General features: G+C 42.4%; 1 protein-coding gene across 1 annotated transcript; it reads left to right on the top strand.

Moving 5' to 3' along the window:
* The first annotated feature begins 19,233 nt into the window (after positions 1-19,233).
* Positions 19,234-20,920, top strand: LOC109166617. Its single transcript, XM_019315509.1, has 4 exons — positions 19,234-19,503; positions 19,597-19,948; positions 20,023-20,426; positions 20,507-20,920. The coding sequence occupies exons 1-4, from the start codon at positions 19,234-19,236 to the stop codon at positions 20,918-20,920; spliced, it is 1,440 nt and encodes a 479-aa protein (XP_019171054.1).
* The last annotated feature ends 326 nt before the right edge of the window (positions 20,921-21,246 follow it).

The raw sequence follows: 21,246 nt of genomic DNA, 5'->3' as shown, positions 1-21,246 counted from the left end.
CTGAGTGGTCGCATGTCTACAATGTAACACCCCGTGTTACGGCCTCCAATTCTGGATTAATTATTGAATTAATTCCGTTAATGATAATTAAAAAGGATTTAATTTGGTTAGGATTCCCTTTAATTAATTAATGTGGTCCACCTAGATTGCGGACCCTTGCCTAAACTAGAGTCTTAAGCCTATTAGGAATAAAGAGAGTAAACCTTTTACTAGTCAGATTCTAATTAGGAATCCTAGACCTATTTATCTATTAAAGATAAAAGGAAGTAGGCCTTTTACTATTCAGATTATAATTAGGATTCTCTTTAATTAATTAATATGGTCCATTGTGGACCATGGACCCTTATTCCTAAAACAAGTCCTTAGTCCTATAAGGAATAGGATTAGTAAACCCATACCACTTAGACCCTAATTAGGACTCTTAAATATATAAATAAGGTTATAGGAGGCACCTAGATCTTACACCACAATAATCTCTCACCACACAAGGAGCTCCAAGAATTCCCCTAGGAGAAATCAAGAAAGAAGAAAGACTTAGAGAAAGATCCTTCATAGCCAAGGAAATTAATTAAGGCTAAGAGGTAACCCATGTCTCAACAAAACCTATTTTCTTAGCTATGATCTCCCGCTAGGCATCCCTCTACATTCTTGTGGATTGCTGATTCGTTTACGATATTGATGGTGTGATCTTGATAATTGATGTTATGATTTCTTGGGTAATCTTGATAATCTTGATGATGGAAAGAGATTCTTGATGATTGTGTGATATTCTTGATAAACCTAGATTCCTAATGATTGTGTGATATTCTTGATAAATCGTATTGTTTCTTGGTGTTAAAAGATGAATTACGTTCTTGATGATTTAAATATAATTAGAGCCCTAGGATGTATCGTGAAACTCGTATGGTGTTATTCTTGATATATTGGGTGGGAATTCGTATGTTTTGGTGTTAATTATGTTTAGAAAGCATGATAGGATATGTGTCGTATGTTTCTTGTTTTTGATCCGTTAATTGTCTACGTGTTATCATCAATTACGTTTAAAGGTGTCTAAGCATGGTTTCGGGTTCCACAAAGGTTTCCGGGGCGTTATTTTTGAGAAAGAGTCAGTGGGGGGTAGGTGGGGGTAGGGGACCCGCCACCTACCCGCGGCCAGTTTTGACGTCGCCGGCAGCGGGCAGCCGACTGCCCGCCGGGCACCCGCTGCCCGGAAATTCGTCACCGGCGGGCAGCCGACGGGTGACCCTTCACCCACTAGCTACCTGCTGGAAATTGTCCCACTTCGGGATCCCAGCTTCCCCGTTTGATGTTCCCCCGACCCCCGTGGTGTCCCAACGGACTCCGTCTATCGTGCCTATGTCTAGTTTGATGTTCGGGTACCATTCGTAGGTTGAATAAGTCTTATATATTACATGCTAGATGAATTGGTATCCCGTTGGCCTAGGTGTGAGAAGTATGAACCCCTTAGGTTTATTCTTAGTATGTGGATGATCACGCATAGGTTTCATTATACGATTTCTCCCCCTTCCCAATGTGTCAATGTGGGTTGCATGTGTTTGCTATGTGTTATGTGTGCATGATACCCCAATTTGGTTGCGATCAAATTGGTTATTCCTGAGCTGCGGTTCAGAAGCTGGCTGCGGTCAGATTTTCACTCTCGGGCTGCGGTCCACCATTTGGTTGCGATCAAACGTTTTACATGAGCTGTGGTTCATATTCCTGGCTGCGGTCAGATGACTACTCTTGGGCTGCGGTCCACTGTTTGGTTGCGATCAAACATTATGATGAGCTGCGGTTCATCGGTCGGTTACGATCGACCCCTCCATGTTGCGATACGGGGCAGGGTGCTGCGGGGCCGTGTCAGAGTTATATGCGCTGACCCTCATGTATGGGCATGCGATTGGTCCTGTGGCGCCATCAAAGTGTGCTATGTGATGAGATATGGATGGTTTGATGTTATAAATGTTATGAAATCGTGACCATAGGATACATGCTAGTAAATCGTATATGCTTGGTTATGACTATTGGTTGTGCTTATCTCTATCTGTCGAGTCTGTTCCCTATGCTTGTAAATTGTGTGACTGTTGACTGTGCTTATCTCTATCTGTCGAGTCTGTTCCCTATGCTTGTAAATTGTGTGACTGTTGACTGTGCTTTTCCCTATCCGTCGAGTCTATTCTCTGTTTTAAAAGCTAGAGTCTCTTATGATATATCTTCATGCTTCGAAATGGTTTTTCTTATATCTATGTATATATCTATATGTACTGTATTTCAACGCGTTGGAGTGGGTTACCAGCATCTCTCGCATAACAGATATATTTGGCTTTCAGGCACAGAGGAGTAGACACTGGAGTGCGCTAGAGTCTTGGAGCGTAGAAGTTGATAGTTTCCCTTTCGGCCTGCGTGCCATGCTTATGCATTTACATTATTGAGGATATTAGTTAGTTAGCCTATGCACCTGAGTTTTCTAGCTCAGGTGTGGCATAGCACCCCGTACTCTTTATGTTATGTTTTGGGATTTAATGAGAATTTATCTTTATTATGTAAGCTTTAAAAGTTTCGAAAATCTAGGGTGTTACAGTTGGTATCAGAGCCTAAGTTTGACCCTAGGATAAGACTCTTAAGACCAGACTTTAGGACAATAGGCTTGAACTTTAGGTATTTAGGAACATAGGACTTAGGAATCTTAGGACGCGCGGTGAGATTGTGAAACCTACACATAACCTCACCTCACTCTATCCCTCATTAATTTAAAAGGACTCCCCCTACGCTTACCACACCAAGGTAAGGTGCGGCACACTGACTCATCATTACAATAAATATTGGCCCTGAAAACCAGCAGCATGACGCCAACAAGAAGTCAGTCAAGGACCCCACACTCCTCGAAAAATGGATTCGAACCTTCAACAAAATCCTCGGGTTAGTGAAATGCCCAGAGGAACGCCGCGTAAAGATAGCCTCGTTCCACTTCAGACACGAGGCCGATCTTTGGTAAAACCACGAAGAATCCACTTACGGGCAACAACCGGGGGTTCAACTGGGAATGCCTAGGAGCACGGCTACGAGGGCAATTCCACCCCGCACCTGTAAGGGCAACCATGTACAAGGAAATTATCCACCTAAAACAAGGGATGGCCACCGTCAGGGAATACCACAAACAATTCCTCCAACCGGCTCGTTTCGCACCTAAATTAGATCCTACAGAGTCGACCAAGATAAAGAAGTCTGTGACAGACCATCAACTACGAAACCCACAAGGCCCTAATTGTAAGCGAATCCCGAACCCCTAACGAAGCCTACACCAGTGCTGTCGACCTCTATCGAATCCAACTTCTACAAACGGGAAATTCAGGAACAAACCCGAAAGAAGAAGTAACAGAAGTGGGAGACCACCTGTAAAGAGGACTAGGAACACCAATTAAATGCAAGGAAGTAAAGTAATACATAAACAACATCTTTTCTTAATCGTTAGCACGAATTGTCAAAAAGGGCTCGATATGACAAGAAGAGGCAACGGACGCGTGGAAAGTATCATACAACTAAAGCTCCCCTGCAATAAAGGTCTTACCTTGGAACAATGGCCTTGATGGTTTTAAGGCACCGTAAGAAGTGCATGTAACACACAAAATCGCCAAAACACCATGCGACGTTGAGGGCAGTCAATCAAATGCATTCCAAGGAAGAGAAATGCATCACCAAGCACTTGGTCACCAAAGGATTGAACAAAGAGCGAGCGACAAGCCGAACTCCAAGAAAAACCAAGAAGGCTTATCATTAATCAAGCAAGGAAAAGATAAAGTTGGCTTATAACCAACTACCCGGTGAAGATGACGAGGTTGCTAAATTGGAAATCGGACCCGACCTACTGAGCGGAAAGAACATACGAGAGTCTTGACACATCTAGAACTCGTGCTTAAGGATCAATAACACTGTACGATGGGTCATCCTATGTATTCAAATCCCTTTTATTGTGCACATAGGCATGGGGCTTGTCGGGACTTGAATCTGTGCATTCTTGGGATTTTTCCCGAAGGAATTCACTCGTCCTAGTCACCTTCCCGTGGGTCCCCAACGGGACCTTGATGGGACCCTAACGGGTCCTTGACGGGACCTTGGCGGGACCTTGACGGGGCCCTGACAGGAGCTTGGCAGGCGGACGATCGCCCACCTCGCGCCCACTGGTACAACGTGCTGATTTCTTAACTCCTTGTTTTATCGATTCATGGCGCACTTGTGTGCCTCGATTAATGAACGCGAGTCTTGGGTAAGGAACCATGGGTTGCCCAAACATGGTGTCCTCGGTAAAAGACCATGACATGCAAGACACCGTCGGAAAAGCACAACCAATTGCATTACACGTGGAGTTGGAGTTGGACTCTACGATGCAACCGACTAGAGATGATTGGCGTAACGGATTGTGCAAACCAAGGTGGCGAGTTGGGAACTCGTGCTAAGATCTCACAAAGGCCTTAAAAGTCAAAATGCTAAGGATGGACCGGGACCCCTTCAAACCGTGGATATCGTTCAAGCAAATCAGAGGCCTCCTTACAAGTTGTATAAAATCAAGAGCGACGTAGTCCGTGGTGCTAGGCAAAAAGGTAAAAGAGCGCATTTGTGCCAAGGCCTCAAGGGTTATTAAGGACCCACAAGGAAATGAGATGACTCGTAAAGTCACCGAGTCATTCCACAACGAGATTAGATAACCAACTGCACTTCAAGAAGAAAAAGAGCATGCAAGGGCACCTTCATCAATAAAAGTAACACAAAAGGGCACGACAAGCCGAACCTCGGGGAAGACATAAAGTCTTACTAAGAACATCTTTCACTAAAAAGGAGATGAAATTCAATAAGAAGAGAAAGTCAACCCAAAGTTTATCGACTCCCAAGAGACTTTGGGAAGAATTTGGGAAGTGCGCCCTAAAAGATTGGTTTGGTTGACCAAGCTTGGTCAAGACCTTGGGCGCATTAAAGAAGTAAGTGCTGAATCATCACGGGATTCATCACAAAAATTCCTTCAAAAGCGGAGAAAATGGATGAGACCTTAGCATGGGAAGAAAATATCAACGGAAATCTTAGAGCAAAGCAGAGCCAAAACTAAAGAAAAAGGGTCAACAGTTCGTCTTGACGTTATAATCGGGCTTCAAACAGGAATAATAACTCAATGTCAAGAACCCTAAAACCATCCTAGCGGAATTCCATCCCTTCCCTTTGACAATCAAACCCCGTCTTATTGAACCCTTTCTACCCTTCAAGCCTCATTCTTGATTTCCCATTTTAACGATTCCATACAAGGTAGCAACCTCACCTCCTAAGTTGCAACTTTGAAAACTTTGATCCTAATTCCTAAATTCAACTAGTCCTCAAGTTTGAAACCCGAACCGTCCACTCTCTTTATCCTTCTAACCCAATCATTCCCAAAAACCCAGCATACATAGATATATAATTATATATTTTCCTCGTAAAACACTTTCTCTACATAACCACCGCACCGGTTATGACTCGTTATCCCCGTAATAATTTCTAAGCTTCGGGGACGAAGCTTCTCGTAAGGGGGGGGAGAGTGTAACACCCCGTGTTACGGCCTCCAATTCTGGATTAATTATTGAATTAATTCCGTTAATGATAATTAAAAAGGATTTAATTTGGTTAGGATTCCCTTTAATTAATTAATGTGGTCCACCTAGATTGCGGACCCTAGCCTAAACTAGAGTCTTAAGCCTATTAGGAATAAAGAGAGTAAACCTTTTACTAGTCAGATTCTAATTAGGAATCCTAAACCTATTTATCTATTAAAGATAAAAGGAAGTAGGCCTTTTACTATTCAGATTATAATTAGGATTCTCTTTAATTAATTAATATGGTCCACTATGGACCATGGACCCTTATCCCTAAAACAAGTCCATAGTCCTATAAGGAATAGGATTAGTTAACCCATACCACTTAGACCCTAATTAGGACTCTTAAATACATGTCTCAACAAAACCTATTTTCTTAGCTATGATCTCCCGCTAGGCATCCCTCTACATTCTTGTGGATTGATGATTCGTTTACGATATTGATGGTGTGATCTTGATAATTGATGTTATGATTTCTTGGGTATTCTTGATAATCTTGATGATGGAAAGAGATTTTTGATGATTGTGTGATATTCTTGATAAACCTAGATTCCTAATGATTGTGTGATATTCTTGATAAATCGTATTGTTTCTTGGTGTTAAAAGATGAATTACGTTCTTGATGATTTAAATATAATTAGAGCCCTAGGATTTATCGTGAAACTCGTATGGTGTTATTCTTGATATATTGGGTGGGAATTTGTATGTTTGGGTGTTAATTATGTTTAAAAAGCATGATAGGATATTTGCCGTATGTTTCTTGTTTTTGATCCGTTAATTGTCTACATGTTATCATCAATTACGTTTAAAGGTGTCTAAGCATGGTTTCGGGTTCCACAAAGGTTCCCGGGGCGTTATTTGTGAGAAAGAGTCAGTGGGGGGTAGGTGGGGGTAGGGGACCCGCCACCTACCCGCGGCCAGTTTTGACGTCGCCGGCAGCGAGCAGCCGACTGCCCGCCGGCGGGTGACCCTTCACCCACCAGCTACCCGCTGGAAATTGTCCCACTTCGGGATCCCAGCTTCCCCGTTTGATGTTCCCCCGACCCCCGTGGTGTCCCAACGGACTCCGTCTATCGTGCCTATGTCTAGTTTGATGTTCGGGTACCATTCGTAGGTTGAATAAGTCTTATATATTACATGCTAGATGAATTGGTATGCCGTTGGCCTAGGTGTGAGAAGTATGAACCCCTTAGGTTTATTCTTAGTATGTGGATGATCACGCATAGGTTTCATTATACGATTTCTCCCCCTTCCCAATGTGTCAATGTGGGTTGCATGTGTTTGCTATGTGTTATGTGTGCATGATACCCCAATTTGGTTGCGATCAAATTGGTTATTCCTGAGCTGCGGTTCAGAAGCTGGCTGCGGTCAGATTTTCACTCTCGGGCTGCGGTCCACCATTTGGTTGCGATCAAACGTTTTACATGAGCTGTGGTTCATATTCCTGGCTGCGGTCAGATGACTACTCTTGGGCTGCGGTCCACTGTTTGGTTGCGATCAAACATTATGATGAGCTGCGGTTCATCGGTCGGTTACGATCGACCCCTCCATGTTGCGATACGGGGCAGGGTGCTGCGGGGCCGTGTCAGAGTTATATGCGCTGACCCTCATGTATGGGCATGCGATTGGTCCTGTGGTGCCATCAAAGTGTGCTATGTGATGAGATATGGATGGTTTGATGTTATAAATGTTATGAAATCGTGACCATAGGATACATGCTAGTAAATCGTATATGCTTGGTTATGACTATTGGTTGTGCTTATCTCTATCAGTCGAGTCTGTTCCCTACGCTTGTAAATTGCGTGACTGTTAACTGTGCTTATCTCTATCTGTCGAGTCTGTTCCCTATGCTTGTAAATTGTGTGACTGTTGACTGTGCTTTTCCCTATCCGTCGAGTCTATTCCCTGTTTTAAAAGCTAGAGTCTCTTAGGATATATCTTCATGCTTCGAAATGGTTTTTCTTATATCTATATATATATATATCTATATGTACTGTATTTCAACGCGTTGGAGTGGGTTACGAGCATCTCTCGCTGAAAAGATATATTTGGCTTTCAGGCACAGAGGAGTAGACACTGGTGCACGCTAGAGTCTTGGAGGGTAGAAGTAGATAGTTTCACTTTTGGCCTGCGTGTCATGCTTATGCATTTACATTATTAAGGATATTAGTTAGTTAGCCTGTGCACCTGAGTTTTCTAGCTCAGGTGTGGCATAGCACCCCGTACTCTTTATGTTATGTTTTGGGATTTAATGAGAATTTACCTTTATTATATAAGCTTTAAAAGTTTCGAAAATCTGGAGTGTTACATACAATGTCATGCCTTCCATGACGACAAACACAGAATCTGTACTAGGAGCAATTAGCTAGAATTGCTAAGTCTCTGGAAGGAATGGCCATCGCCCTCCAAAATCAAGAGAAACAGCTTAACACCCTCGATAATTGGGTAGGAAGCATCATGGAGGAGCAAGGATGTCGTGCTCCAGGAAAGCAACCCAGAGGGCAAGAAGAGGATGGTCAGCAATCACCACCACCTCCTGTTAGCCATGCGGCAGGAGAAGCTGCTTCCCACTTACCTGCAACTGAGAAAACTATTCCAGTTACTGAAGGAATGATACCGGTGGATCAGTTGAAGGACTACATAATGGGGGCCATCAAAGGCAAGTTGGATGAAGGCCAATTCCTATGCTAAGCCCTACACACAAAGAACTGAGGAGTTGAAAATGCCCTATGGCTATGAACCTCCTAAGTTTCAGCAGTTTGATGGTAAAGGAAATCCTCGATAGCACATTGCCCACTTTGTGGAGACATGCAATGATGCCGGGACTTATGGCGATCTGTTGGTAAAGCAGTTTGTCCGTTCATTAAAGGGAACTGCGTTTGATTGGTACACTGACCTCATGCCCGGCTGCATTGATAGCTGGCATGATATGGAACGTGAGTTCTTAACCCGTTTCTATAGCACGAGGAGAAAAGTTAGCTTCTTGGAACTCACTACCACTCGCTAATGGAAGGGCGAACGCGCCGGTGCCTACATCGAAAGATGGAGGGAACTATGCCTGAATTGCAAAGAAAGAATATCCCAAAGTTCTGCAATTGAGATGTGCATCCAAGGCCTGCACTTTGAACTCTCCTATATCCTACAAGGGATTAAGCCAAAGTCCTTTGAGGAGTTATCCAGTCGTGCTCACGACATGGAGTTGAGCATCGAAGCCAGCGGAGGGCTCAACATATTGAACTTGCCTAGCTCCTCCAATGCACCTGTAAAACAAGAAGTTAAAAAGTGGAACAAACCATTTCCAAAGAAAGAAAAGAAAGAAGTGATGAATGTGAAGGCTACACCAGTGATTGTCTTCACTAAGGCAACCGAAAGGCCTAGGCCAAGATCATTTTCTAGCCCATCAAGGGGTGGTAGGAGGCCAACAAATGAAGAAAGGAAAGAGAAGACTTATCCTTTCGTGGATTCCGATGTATCTCCCATGTTTGACGAGCTACTCAAACTTAGACTCATTGATTTGCAGGAAATGAAACGTCCTGATGAAGCTACAAGGGTGGATGACCCGAACTACTGCAAGTACCATCGTCTTCTTGGTCACCCGATTGAGAAATGGTTTATCTTCAAAGACAAAGTTATGGAACTGGCCAGGGATGGAAAAATTGAGCTTGCTGATGCCAACGCGAGCTCGAATCAAATCTCGATTACAGTCGGGCGATTCGCTCCGTTGTGTACTGAAAAGGAAGATGGGAAACAACGGAAATGTCCACTCCCCTTCATTGATAAGCATACTGCTGGTCAAAGTTCAAAACCGCAGCAAAATGACAGTACATTTGAAGGAAAATGGGTGATTGTCACTCATAGAAAGAAGAAAGTTGAGCTTGGGAGACATCCTAACCACACAGCGAAAAGTTGGGTCGAGAAAACCTCAACAAATGGCCATGCCCGCAGATCAAAGATGAAGGGGCATGTCAGGCAGCCACGAGCACCAGTTTCTTTGGCTCAATATATGCCAAAGGGATTTAATCTTCAAGGGGTAGACATTGCTAGCTCCTGCCTTAATACAAATGACAAGCCAGAAGATGAAGGGGAATGTTCGTCTTCTAAACACATCGAGGATGAGGTAGTGCTAATGCATAAGGCTACTTCCTACTCCACAGAAATTACCTTCAAGGATGAAGAGTTGTTACTTGGAGGCACGCTGTAAACACAAAAAAGTAAACTTTGTATATATTCACAAAATTCCGTGTACAGCGTGTGTATAATTTAAAGTGTAGGTACAAAATCTCTGTCTAGTCCTCTGATTCTTCACTAACGTTAGCTACTGAAGTGCCTCCGGGATTCAAACAGCGTAGCCTCCAGGATTCAAGTGGCGCGTGCCTCCGGGATTTAAACGATGTAGCTTCCGGGATTCAAGTGGCGTGACTTTCAGCAACAAACGTCAAAATTTTAGAAACAATTAACCCTGCAATGGATTCAAATTGCCTGCAAAATATTCAAAAGATGCATTCAAGTCTTCAAGCATTCTTCAATGCCTTCAAGCTCTTCAAATGCTCCCAACTCCTCAAGTCTTCAAGTTTTTTTTTAATGCCTTCAAGCTCTCAAGCCTTCAAGTTGTGTTTTGGAATGAAAATGAAGGTCCTATTTATAGTAAGAGCCTAACCAACATTCCTCAACAACCTCCCATTTTTAATTAATTAATTATTTATTTATTTAGGAAAATGAACCTTGCCCAAAATAAAGTCCAGATTCATTATTGTATAATCTAATTCAAATTCAAACTAAATTATAATTATTTAATTCAAATATAATAAAATTAATATTATATTTAAATTATAATTATAATTCAAATTCAAATATGAAGTGGGCTTGTACCAATTAATTAATTCAATAGCCCAACATCAAATTTAATTGGACTCATTAAATTAATTTAATTATTACGGCCCAATTAATTAAATTGGTCCAATAATCAATCTCGACGCCGGCCCAATAATAATTTTGTCTGTCCATTTATCGAGTTCAAATTTTCTGTGTCTACAAATTGCCCCCTCAAGACTTGTCGGGACATGCCGTTTAATGTGCTTGGAGCGAGGAAGTCTTGAAACTTAATAAACAATCTCTTGAGTTCATCGTAAAGTCCCATGAGCCCAAATGTACACCTCAATACTTCAAGAACCCAAAATCATTTTAATCCCAAGGTTAAATTAGCGCTATGCATTTTAATTCCATGAGCCCAATCATATTCAATGAGCCCAAACCCATCCGGTCTTTTAAGACTTCTCAAATAATCACTAGGAATGAGTAATGAGCCCAGTTAATACCTCATTAGGATAGGTCTGGACGTGAGTCCTACCTCTTTCCAAGCTCACTGTAATGCTCACTGTAACCATTTCACATTTTTCTACAAGATTTCAGCGGCATAACCGACTCCATCGGAAGTCTCATCTCAATCACATTAGATTGTAGAGTCCAACTCCAGCCACAACTCTCTCACCAGGTACTATAAATAGGAGCCTCACCACTCTTATCAACTCACCCAACGTAACAAGCAGAGAAGTGAGGAGCAGCAATCCAAGATCTGACTATCTAATCAGGTAAAACTTTATATGCATTTTATTTGCAGGAATAATACATACACATCAAAAGGAATCTGGGATCAAAATAAACTGGGAAGGCACCTGTCAACTGCTTCAGGATTTTTTTTCTTCTTTTTTTTTTTTGTTTTTTTTTATTTTTGTTTTATTTTTGTTTTTTTTGCCAACTTGAAGGAACAACAAGCAACGTGAATGTTGCCAAGCCAGTAGAACAACCACCGGAGCCAGAGCGTGGGTTTCTACTCGTAGTGCTCGAATCACATTGCTGACGGAGCTCTTCGTCGAAGGTCGCCGGAGATCGCCGCTGCTGGGGGGTTATCGCGGAGCTCTATTTCTATCTTTTGCAGGTCGCCAGAGATCGCCACTGCTAGAGGGTTATCGCGGAGTTCCGTTTCTATCTTTTGTAGGTCGCCGGAGATCGCCGCTGCTGGAGGGTTATTGCGGAGCTCTGTTTCTGTCTTTTGCAGGTCGCCGGAGATCGCCGCTGCTAGAGGGTTATCTCAGAGCTCTGTTTTTGTCTTTGACAAAGTGTTTTTTTTTCTTTTCGCAGAAGCCGCCGGTCGCTAGAGCTTTCTACCGTCTCGCAAATCGTCAAGGTTTCCGGCTACTGCGTAGTGGTTTTACACTTGCTCGTCTCTGTTTCTCTACTGCTTGGAGGTCGATGCTGTTGAGCCTTTCCCTCCTAGTGACGCCGTTGTGCAATGGACTGGAGCTCACAAGAAAAACAAAAGGACCAAAGGGGAGAGAGGATGGCAAATGGGATCCGGGATGGTGGTGGAAGAGTTACTGCCACTTTTCTCTAGAGAAAAAAGGATACAGTTACTCCGTAACATTTACTCTCCACCCACACATGACTTTGCCTTGAAAACAACGTGCCACTTTCCTCTACTCTCTTTCTTTTAAAACATACCCACTTTAAGTTTGATGGAGACAATACATGACCATGATCACAGATATAATATTATATATGTATCCGCAATTGCTGCGGAATTGAAGGTGGAAGATAACAAAGGTTGTAAAATGGTCATAAAATGCAAATTCAACCATCTGCTTTTATTTAAGCCACATGGAGATGTGATATGTGGTTAGATTGATGGTGGCAACACACACAGCAAGCACCCACCATTTCTGATTTCCCCCTTTTTGTTTTTGTTTTTTTTTTCGTTCTTTTTTTTTTTTTGTATTTTCTTCTTTTCTATTTCATAGTTTTTTTTGTTTTCTTTTTGTTTCATTTTTTACACCCTTTTTGTTTTTTTTTTTAAACAATAATAATAATAATAATAATAATAATAATAATAATAATAATAATAATAATAATAATAATAATAATAATAATAATAATAATAATAATAATAATAATAAACTAACATTGTGTATATATATGTACATGATATATATAATCCGTGTGTAGTGATGTGAACGTGTATATACATATGCCACATATATATGTACGTACATAATACATCATTATTATTTTTTTTCAGCGACTTCCTCAATTTGACACGTTTCAAAATGGTGCACTTTAAAAACCATGGGCAGAAGACCATGGATATCCAACAATAAAGGCAATCACAACAATTAATTCGCCACCTCTAGTACAACATCCATTGCCAGTGCATGAAATTCATGACCAACAACCAACACCTGAAGCTCTTTCTTTAACTATCAAAGCAAATTTGTCTTGTAATATGATCTCCTTTCATTACCACTAAACATGAAAACAAACAATGCCAGCTACAAACGAATCGTATCCTTGAAATATTCAAATAAAATTTCAACATGAACAATTATGGACATATTTGTGACATAACTTCGCCTCAATGTTTGACCCATTAAAACTCAAATTCAAACTTTGATGTCTTCAAGAGAGTTTTAACTTTGTAAATTATCCTTCCAAATATACTTAAATCGCATTAATCGGACAACTGTAGACCAAGATAAAATCAAAATGCTAAGCAATGGTCAACTGCTACGGATGCCTTGATAGTTGTCTTGTAATAATTTCTACACTTCTTCTCCCTCCTTTCCATGCCAATAATTGATGTGACCTTGACTTAATCACAACATCACCATTATACGCAATGTGAACGAAACTATTTTTGTTATGACTGAACTTAGAAAAGAAGGTGTTTCTAAGCTCTGCAAAGGAGATCAAGTCAAACATAGTTCAAATGATTTTTTTTTTAAAGTAGAGCCGTTCACAGTTTAGACTCATGCAGGCCAGGAGCGTCTATGATTTGGGCCCACCCATAGACAAAGCGAGATGCATGCAAGCAGTTTAACCACGTACTGCATTTTTGGTGGATATCATTTATCAAGTAGTCTTGTTTACTTAATTAATAGGGCCAACTTGTGCATCATTTTCATCAACCAAGTTGTACATGCACCCCCCCCCCCCCCGGAACCGGGATCTCATCATGTCAATTAATGTGGAATGAAGACGCTACCTCATCTTGGGTTGGTATCGCTCCATAACCTGAATCAAGGTTTTCTTCTATTCCTTCTTGCACATGGGTGTATATAACGGTCTTTGGTTGAACCTTCAAGACTTCACTGCATGAAACATAGACATCAACTTCTCGTCTCATACGAGAGGGAACTATACTTCTAAGCCTTTTTCACAACTCTACTTCAACAGAAGTGTCGGCATGTTCTTTAAAAACTCGAGCAGCTCCGAGTCTGTCATGTATTGACTTCCTCTTAGCAGGTTTGGGATTTGACCCAAGCCTATGAAAGGCTGATCGTCGTGGTTCTACCGCTCCGATCCTATCAAAGACTGATCGCCGCTTGTGGTGCTCCTCCTCATTGGTAGACGTGATGCAGTTACTTGTGGCTCTGTTTATGAATATTTGCACTGGCTTAGGGGTAACATAACCCAATCCTTTGCGTGCATGCGATTCTTGCTGGTTTGACTTACCTTTACACCGGCCTCTGGGATGAGTTTCCCCAACTTTTATGGCTCTTTGAGATTATATCCTGCTTTGAATAGAAGTTTATAGGCGTTGGGGTCGAAACCGCCAGTGCGCTTAGCGGGCAACGTTTGACTTGTCCCAACTTGAGCTTCATCTTCAAGCGGTTTAATTGGAGCTGTTTTTAATGTTTTAATTCTTGCAAGTGGAAAAACAAGTTCCTTGTCGCAATGAGCTTGGTCTACCGCTTGTTTGCCTTTCCACTTTGGATCAGGAGGTGTGTCAACATCGCTGTGGTCAGCCTCTTCTACAACATCTTGTCTCTTCAAGTAAAACTTCGCATCTGCAAAGTACGACTCCGCTCTCATGTATTGGTGCCAGGATGAGGGGACTACTCCGTTCTCATGTATCCAAGGTCGGCCTAACAACAAGTTGTAAGACGTCCTTGCATCTATCACATAACATATTGTACTTGAGTTCAATGTTTCGACCCTGAGATCGAGTTTGATGGTACCTAGTGCCCTTTGTCCACCTTGATTAAAACCTTGAATCATTAGGCGACTTTGAGAGAGCTCGTCAGTAGAGATGCCAAGTTCTTTCATAGCTCGGAGTGATATAATGTTCACAGCCGATCCTTGATCAATCAAAATCCTTTTGATTCTTCACTCGCGGGCATAGCGTTTTACGAACAGCGGGCGATTGTGTGGTGTACCGCCAAGCAATAGATCTTCATCTTTGAAAATTATATCTGTAGTGTAAGACGCGGCTTTGCGAGTGTAGAGCTCGTTTCTTCCTTCAATCAAGGGGAATGAAGATTCTCCCACTTCAACATGTTCTTCATTGGTATTCAAGCAAGTTCCAAGAATGTCTGTTCTACTCAGGAGAAACCTCTTTGGCATGTATCGAGCTAGGGTAACTGGTGCCCGTGGCTTGTTGGAAAGTCGTTTCTTCTTCGAGTCATGGACGGTGTCCCTTGCCGACCTCTTCTCAACCCATTGCTTTGTCATTTCCTTTAATGGTCTAATATGACTAGCAGGATCAACATGTAATGGTTTTAAACACTGGACACCAGCATGCTTTACTCTAAATGGAAGTGTGCATTTATGTTGCTTGCCCCCATTATTCTCCTTATCTTCTATAAGTAATGGAGCAAACCACCCACATGAAATTTGGTTTGTGCTTGCGCTAGCATCCGCAAGCTCTATCTTTCCATCACGAGCAAGCCCCATCACTTTATCCTTAAAGACGAAGCATTTTTCAATCCGGTGTCTGAGGAGACGATGATACTTGCAATAGTTGAAGCCATCCACCCTAGAAGCTTTTTCGGGGCGCTTCATCTCAGGCAACTCAATTAATTTGAGTTTCAGCAACTCGTCAAACATAGGAGAAACGTCAGAATCCAAGAATGGATATTGTTTCTCCTGCCACTCTTCAACAATTATTTTTCTAGCTCCCCTTGATGGGCCAGGGAATGATCTTTGCTTGGGCTTCTCAACCACTTTGGTGAAAACCCGCATTGGTCCTGTCATCACGTTCATCGTCTCTTTCTTCTCTTGCTTTGGAAAAAACATACTCCAATTGTTGAGATCTTGGTTTGTAGGTGCCTTTGATGAGCTGGGCATACTTGACATGCTTAGTCCCCCATTAGCTTCAATACTCAATTCCATGTCATGAGCACGACTGGATAGTTCTTCAAATGTTCCAGGCTTGATTCCCTGCAAGATATAAGAGAGCTCGAAGTGCATCCCTTGGATGCACATTTCAATTGCGAAGCTTTGTGATATCCTCTTTTTACAGTTAAGGCATAACTCCCTCCATCTCTCGATGTAAGCGCCCGCACGCTCACCCTTCCATTGGTGGGTAGTGGTGAGTTCTAAGAAGCTGACAGTCCTTCTTGTGTTGTAGAAGCGGGTCAAGAACTCGCGCTCCATATCATTCCCGCTATCAATGCAAACTGCTGGAACATGAGAACAGAGTAGCTACTGAAGTGCCTCCGGGATTCAAACAGCATAGCCTCCGGGATTCAAGTGGCGCGTGCCTCCGGAATTTAAACGACGTAGCTTCCGGGATTCAAGTGGCGTGACTTTCAACAACGAACGTCAAAAATTTAGAAATGATTAACCCTGCAATGGATTCAAATTGCCTGCAAAATATTCAAAAGATGCCTTCAAGTCTTCAAGCGTTCTTCAATGCTTTCAAGCTCTTCAAATGCTCTCAACTCCTCAAGTATTCAAGTTGTTCAATGCCTTCAAGCTCTCAAGCCTTTAAGTTGTGTTTTGGAATGAAAATGAAGGCCCTATTTATAGTAAGAGCCTAACCAATATTCCTCAACAACCTCCCCTTTTTAATTAATTAATTAATTAATTATTTATTTAGGGAAATGAACCTTGCCCAAAATAAAGTCCAGGTTCATTATTGTATAATCTAATTCAAATTCAAACTAAATTATAATTATTTAATTCAAATATAATAAAATTAATATTATATTTAAATTATAATTATAATTCAAATTCAAATATGAAGTGGGCTTGGACCAATTAATTAATTCAATAGCCCAACATCAAATTTAATTGGACTCATTAAATTAATTTAATTATTACGACCCAATTAATTAAATTGGTCCAATAATCAATCTCGACGCCGGCCCAATAATAATTTTGCCTGTCCATTTATCGGGTTCAAATTTTCTGTGTTTACACTTTACACACGCCACACAATCGTCCACTATTTGTTGAAGGCTATACCCGTGGGCAAAAGCTCAAAAGAATTATGGTTGATCAAGGCTCAGCTGTCAACATCCTATCCCTTCGAGCTGTGAAGGGCCTTGGTGTATCTACAGATGAGCTTGCTCAAAGTCGCCTAATGATACAAGGCTTCAACCAAGGAGGGCAAAGAGCAATTGGCATCATCAGGCTTGACTTAAGAATTGGAAGCCAAAGTTCAGGTGTCCTTTGCCATGTCATTGAAGCGAGGACATCTTATAACTTGTTACTTGGAAGGCCGTGGATACATGAAAATGGGGTGGTACCCTCGTCTTGGCATCAATGCCTCATGTTTGAAAAGAACGGCGTAGTTGAAAAGGTAGTCGCTGATGAAAGTCCTTTCACAGAGGCTGAGTCTTACTTTGCAGACGCAAAGTTCTACATTAAAAGGCAAGTTATTGTTGAAGATGTCAAGGAAATCAATGACGACCCACCTTCCCAATCAAAGTCAAAGGGAAAGCAAGTTGTAGAGGGGGATCAACACATAACAAAACTCATCTTCCCGCTTGCAAGGATTGATACACTCAAAGCAAATGCAGCAAAATCATCTGAAGACAAAGGTGGTGATAAAGTGGGCCAAATATTCCCCGCCAAGCGTACTAAGGGGTTCGACCCTAATGCTTATAAGCTTTTGGCCAAAGCTGGCTATAACCCCAGCGAGCCACAGAAGTTGGGAAAGGTTATCCCAGAAGCTGGTGGTAAAGGCAAGGCAAATCACCAAGAACCTCAAACGCGCAAAGGGTTGGGCTATGTCCCCCCTAAACCAGTGCGAATTATTATAAACAGGGCTACAAGTAATTGTATCTCCGCGGATGAAACTGAGTACGATCCAAAACTCACTCATGTCAATGATAATGGGCAAGCCAAAAAGAAGTTAGTCTTCGACCGGATGGGAAAGGCGGACTCTCGACGCTCAGTCTTTGATAGACTGGGGTCAAGTCCTAAAGCCCTAAAGAGAAAGTCAATACATGATCGACTTGGAGCTATCCAAGACAATACCCATCTTCCTGTTGAAATGGAGCCTTCCAAGAGGCTTAGAAGCATGATTCCTTCTCGGATGAGACGGGAAACATATATTCATGTTTCATGTGGTGAAGTGTTGAAAGTCCAACCGAAGATCATTGTACACACTCGTGTACATAAAGAAGAAAATGAGGAAAGCGTAGGCTCAAGTGATTACGTACCACCAACTACTCAGGAAGAGGTGGCATCATCGTTCCATATCACTTTATGTGATGAGATCCCGATTAAGGGAGAAGATTCAGAAGAGGCACCCTATGAGTAAGAAGAAGGGGTACGAGGCGCAGTGGATGAATTGAAAGAAGTTGACCTAGGAACTCCTGAAAATCCTCGTCCAATATTCATTAGCGCACTCCTTTCCGACGAGGATGAAGAAATCTATGGCATATTGCTGAAAGAATATATTGATGTCTTTGCATGGACATACAAGGAGATGCCAGTGTTAGACCCAAGGGTAGCTGTGCACTGCTTGGCAATGAAAAATGGGTGCCGTCCAGTCAAACAAGCTCAACGGCGCTTTCGCCCCGAGCTCATTCCCTCGATTGAAACAGAAGTCAACAACCTTATAGACGCTGGCTTCATTCGTGAAGTTAAATACCCAACCTGGATATCCAGCATTGTGCCTGTGCGCAAGAGGAACGACCAGATCCGCGTGTGCGTTGATTTCCAGGATCTCAATGTTGCATGCCGGAAAGACGACTTCCCGCTTCCTATCAGGGAGTTAATGATAGATGCCTTAACTGGACATGAGATCCTGCCATTCATGGATGGTTCCTCCGGTTACAATCAAATCCGCATGGCGCTGGAAGATGAAGACTTAACTGCATTCCGAACGCCGAAAGGCATCTACTGTCACAAAGTAATGCCCTTTGGTTTGAAAAATGCAGGTGCTACATACCAAAGGGCTATGCAGACAATATTTGACGATATGCTTCATAAAATGGTCGAATGCTACATAGGTGACCTGGTTGTGAAGTCGAAGTTTCGCACAAATCACTTGGTGAATTTAAGGCAAGTCTTCAACCGCCTACGGAAGTTTCAACTGAAAATGAGCCCCTTGAAATGTGCTTTTGGGGTTGCTGCTGGAAAGTTCCTCGGGTTTACTGTTCGACACAGGGGCATCGAGATTGAACAAGCCAAAATCAACACCCATAATGAAGATGCCTGAGCCAAGAAACCTTCATGAGCTTAAAAGCTTACAAGGGAAGTTCGCTTACATCCGAAGGTTCATATCAAACCTAGCAAGAAGATATCAACCTTTTAGTTGGTTGATGAAAAAAGGCATCCCATTCATATGGGATGAGGCATGCCAGAACGCATTTGAGAGTAGTCATACTTGATGAAGCCGCCTGTGCTAACCGCTCCTGTTCATGGTTGCCTGCTGATCCTTTATATCTCCGCCCAAGACAGTTCTGTGGGCACCTTGCTTGCTCAGGAAAATGACAGGGGGAAAGAGAATGCCCTCTACTATCTTAGTAGAATGATGACCCCGAGCGAGATAAAGTACTCCCCAATTGAAAAGCTATGTTTGGCACTGGTATTCGCCATCAAAAAACTTAAGAACTACTTTGAGGCTCATACCATCCGGCTTGTTTCCAAAGCAAACCCGGTAAAATATGTTATGGCGAAGGTCGTTCTCTCCGACCGCCTTGCAAGGTGGTACTTATTGTTTCAAAAATTTGAAATCATCTATGTGCCGTAGAAGTCTGTCAAGGGGCAAGCCTTAGCTGATTTCCTAGCAGATCACCCAATACCTGCTGAATGGGAGTTGTCTGACGATTTACCTTATGAAGATGTACTTGTCATTGAAGTCCTACCCCCATGGAAGATGTACTTTGATGGAGCTTCACATAGAGAAGGGGCAGGTGCTGGAGTTGTCTTCGTCACTCCAGAAGGCGAGGTGTTGCCATATTCATTCACCTTGACCGAGCAATGTTCAAACAACGTTGCTGAGTACCAAGCATTGATACTTGGGCTCGAAATAGCGGCTAACATGAAGCAACTGAGAATTAACATTTATGGAGATTCAAAGTTGATCATAAACCAATTGTTGGGTCTATATATGAAGTGAAAAAGGCGGAGTTAGTCCCATATAACAACTATGAAAAGATACTCATGCAATGGTTAGGGGACGTCACAATTGAACATGTACCGAGGAAAGAAAACAAGCAAGCTTACGCCTTAGCCGCATTGGCTTCAACTATTGCTCATCCTGCAGCCCGAGTACAAGTATGTCAAAGGTGGGTAGTTCCGCCAATCTTCAATGAAGACGACTCAGTTGATGAAACTATTAAACTCCCTACTGCCTCAGTTTATGATATAGGCAAGGACGACTGGAGGCAACCACTGGTTGACTACCTCACTGATGGAAAGTTACCCGAAGAGCCGCGTAAGAGGGTGGATATAAAGCATCGAGCTCCTCGCTTCATCTACTATAAAGAGACGTTGTATCGTCGTTCATTCGAGGGAGTCTTTCTCCGATGTCTAGGGGAAGAGGAAGTTTTACAAGCTATGCAAGAAGCTCATTCTGGGGTTTGCGGTGCACATCAATCGGTCCCAAGTTACATTTCCATATTAAGCGAATGGCCTGTTATTGGCCTACAATGGTAAAGGATTGCATAGATTACGCTCGAAGGTGTCGAGCTTGTCAATATCATGCAAACTTTATCCATCAACCACCAGAACCTCTACACCCAACAGTTGCATCTTGGCCATTTAATGCTTGGGGACTTGATGTGGTTTGCCCAATTACGCCCGAGTCATCTGCAGGGCATGCATACATACTAGCTGCCACTGACTACTTTTCAAAATGGGCAGAGGCCGTCGCATTGAAGGAGGTGAAGAAAGAAAATGTTACAGACTTTCTTTGTGTCCACATCGTCTATCGATTTGGTATCTCACGATATATCTTCACAGATAACGGGAAACCCTTTGACAATAAGTTGAGGGACAAGATCTGCAAGCTTTTTGACTTCAAGCAGCGAAACTCGTCTGGCTTACTACCCAGCTGCAAATGGGCTTGCTGAAGCTTTTAACAAGACCCTATGCAATTTGTTGAAGAAAGTGGTCTCAAAATCAAAAAGGGACTGGTATGACAGAATGGAAGAAGCTTTGTGGGCGTATAGAACCACATACCACACACCTACTCAAAGCACTCCATACTCTTTGGTGTATGGTGTAGAAGCAGTGTTGCCTCTAGAGCGCCAAATACCTTCCTTAAGGTTGGTTATACAAGAGGGCCTTACTGACGAAGAAAATGGTAAGTTACGCTTGGCTGAGTTAGAAGCCTTGGATGAAAAACGTCTACAAGCGCAACAAAGCTTGGAGTGCTATCAAGCTCGCATGTCTAGAG

Source organism: Ipomoea nil, unplaced genomic scaffold, assembly GCF_001879475.1.
Source record: "Ipomoea nil cultivar Tokyo-kokei standard unplaced genomic scaffold, Asagao_1.1 scaffold3104, whole genome shotgun sequence".
In the NCBI taxonomy this organism is placed as follows: Eukaryota; Viridiplantae; Streptophyta; class Magnoliopsida; order Solanales; family Convolvulaceae; genus Ipomoea; species Ipomoea nil.
Note: the sequence above shows the minus strand (reverse complement) of the source record. Positions and strands in the feature narration are given on the sequence as shown.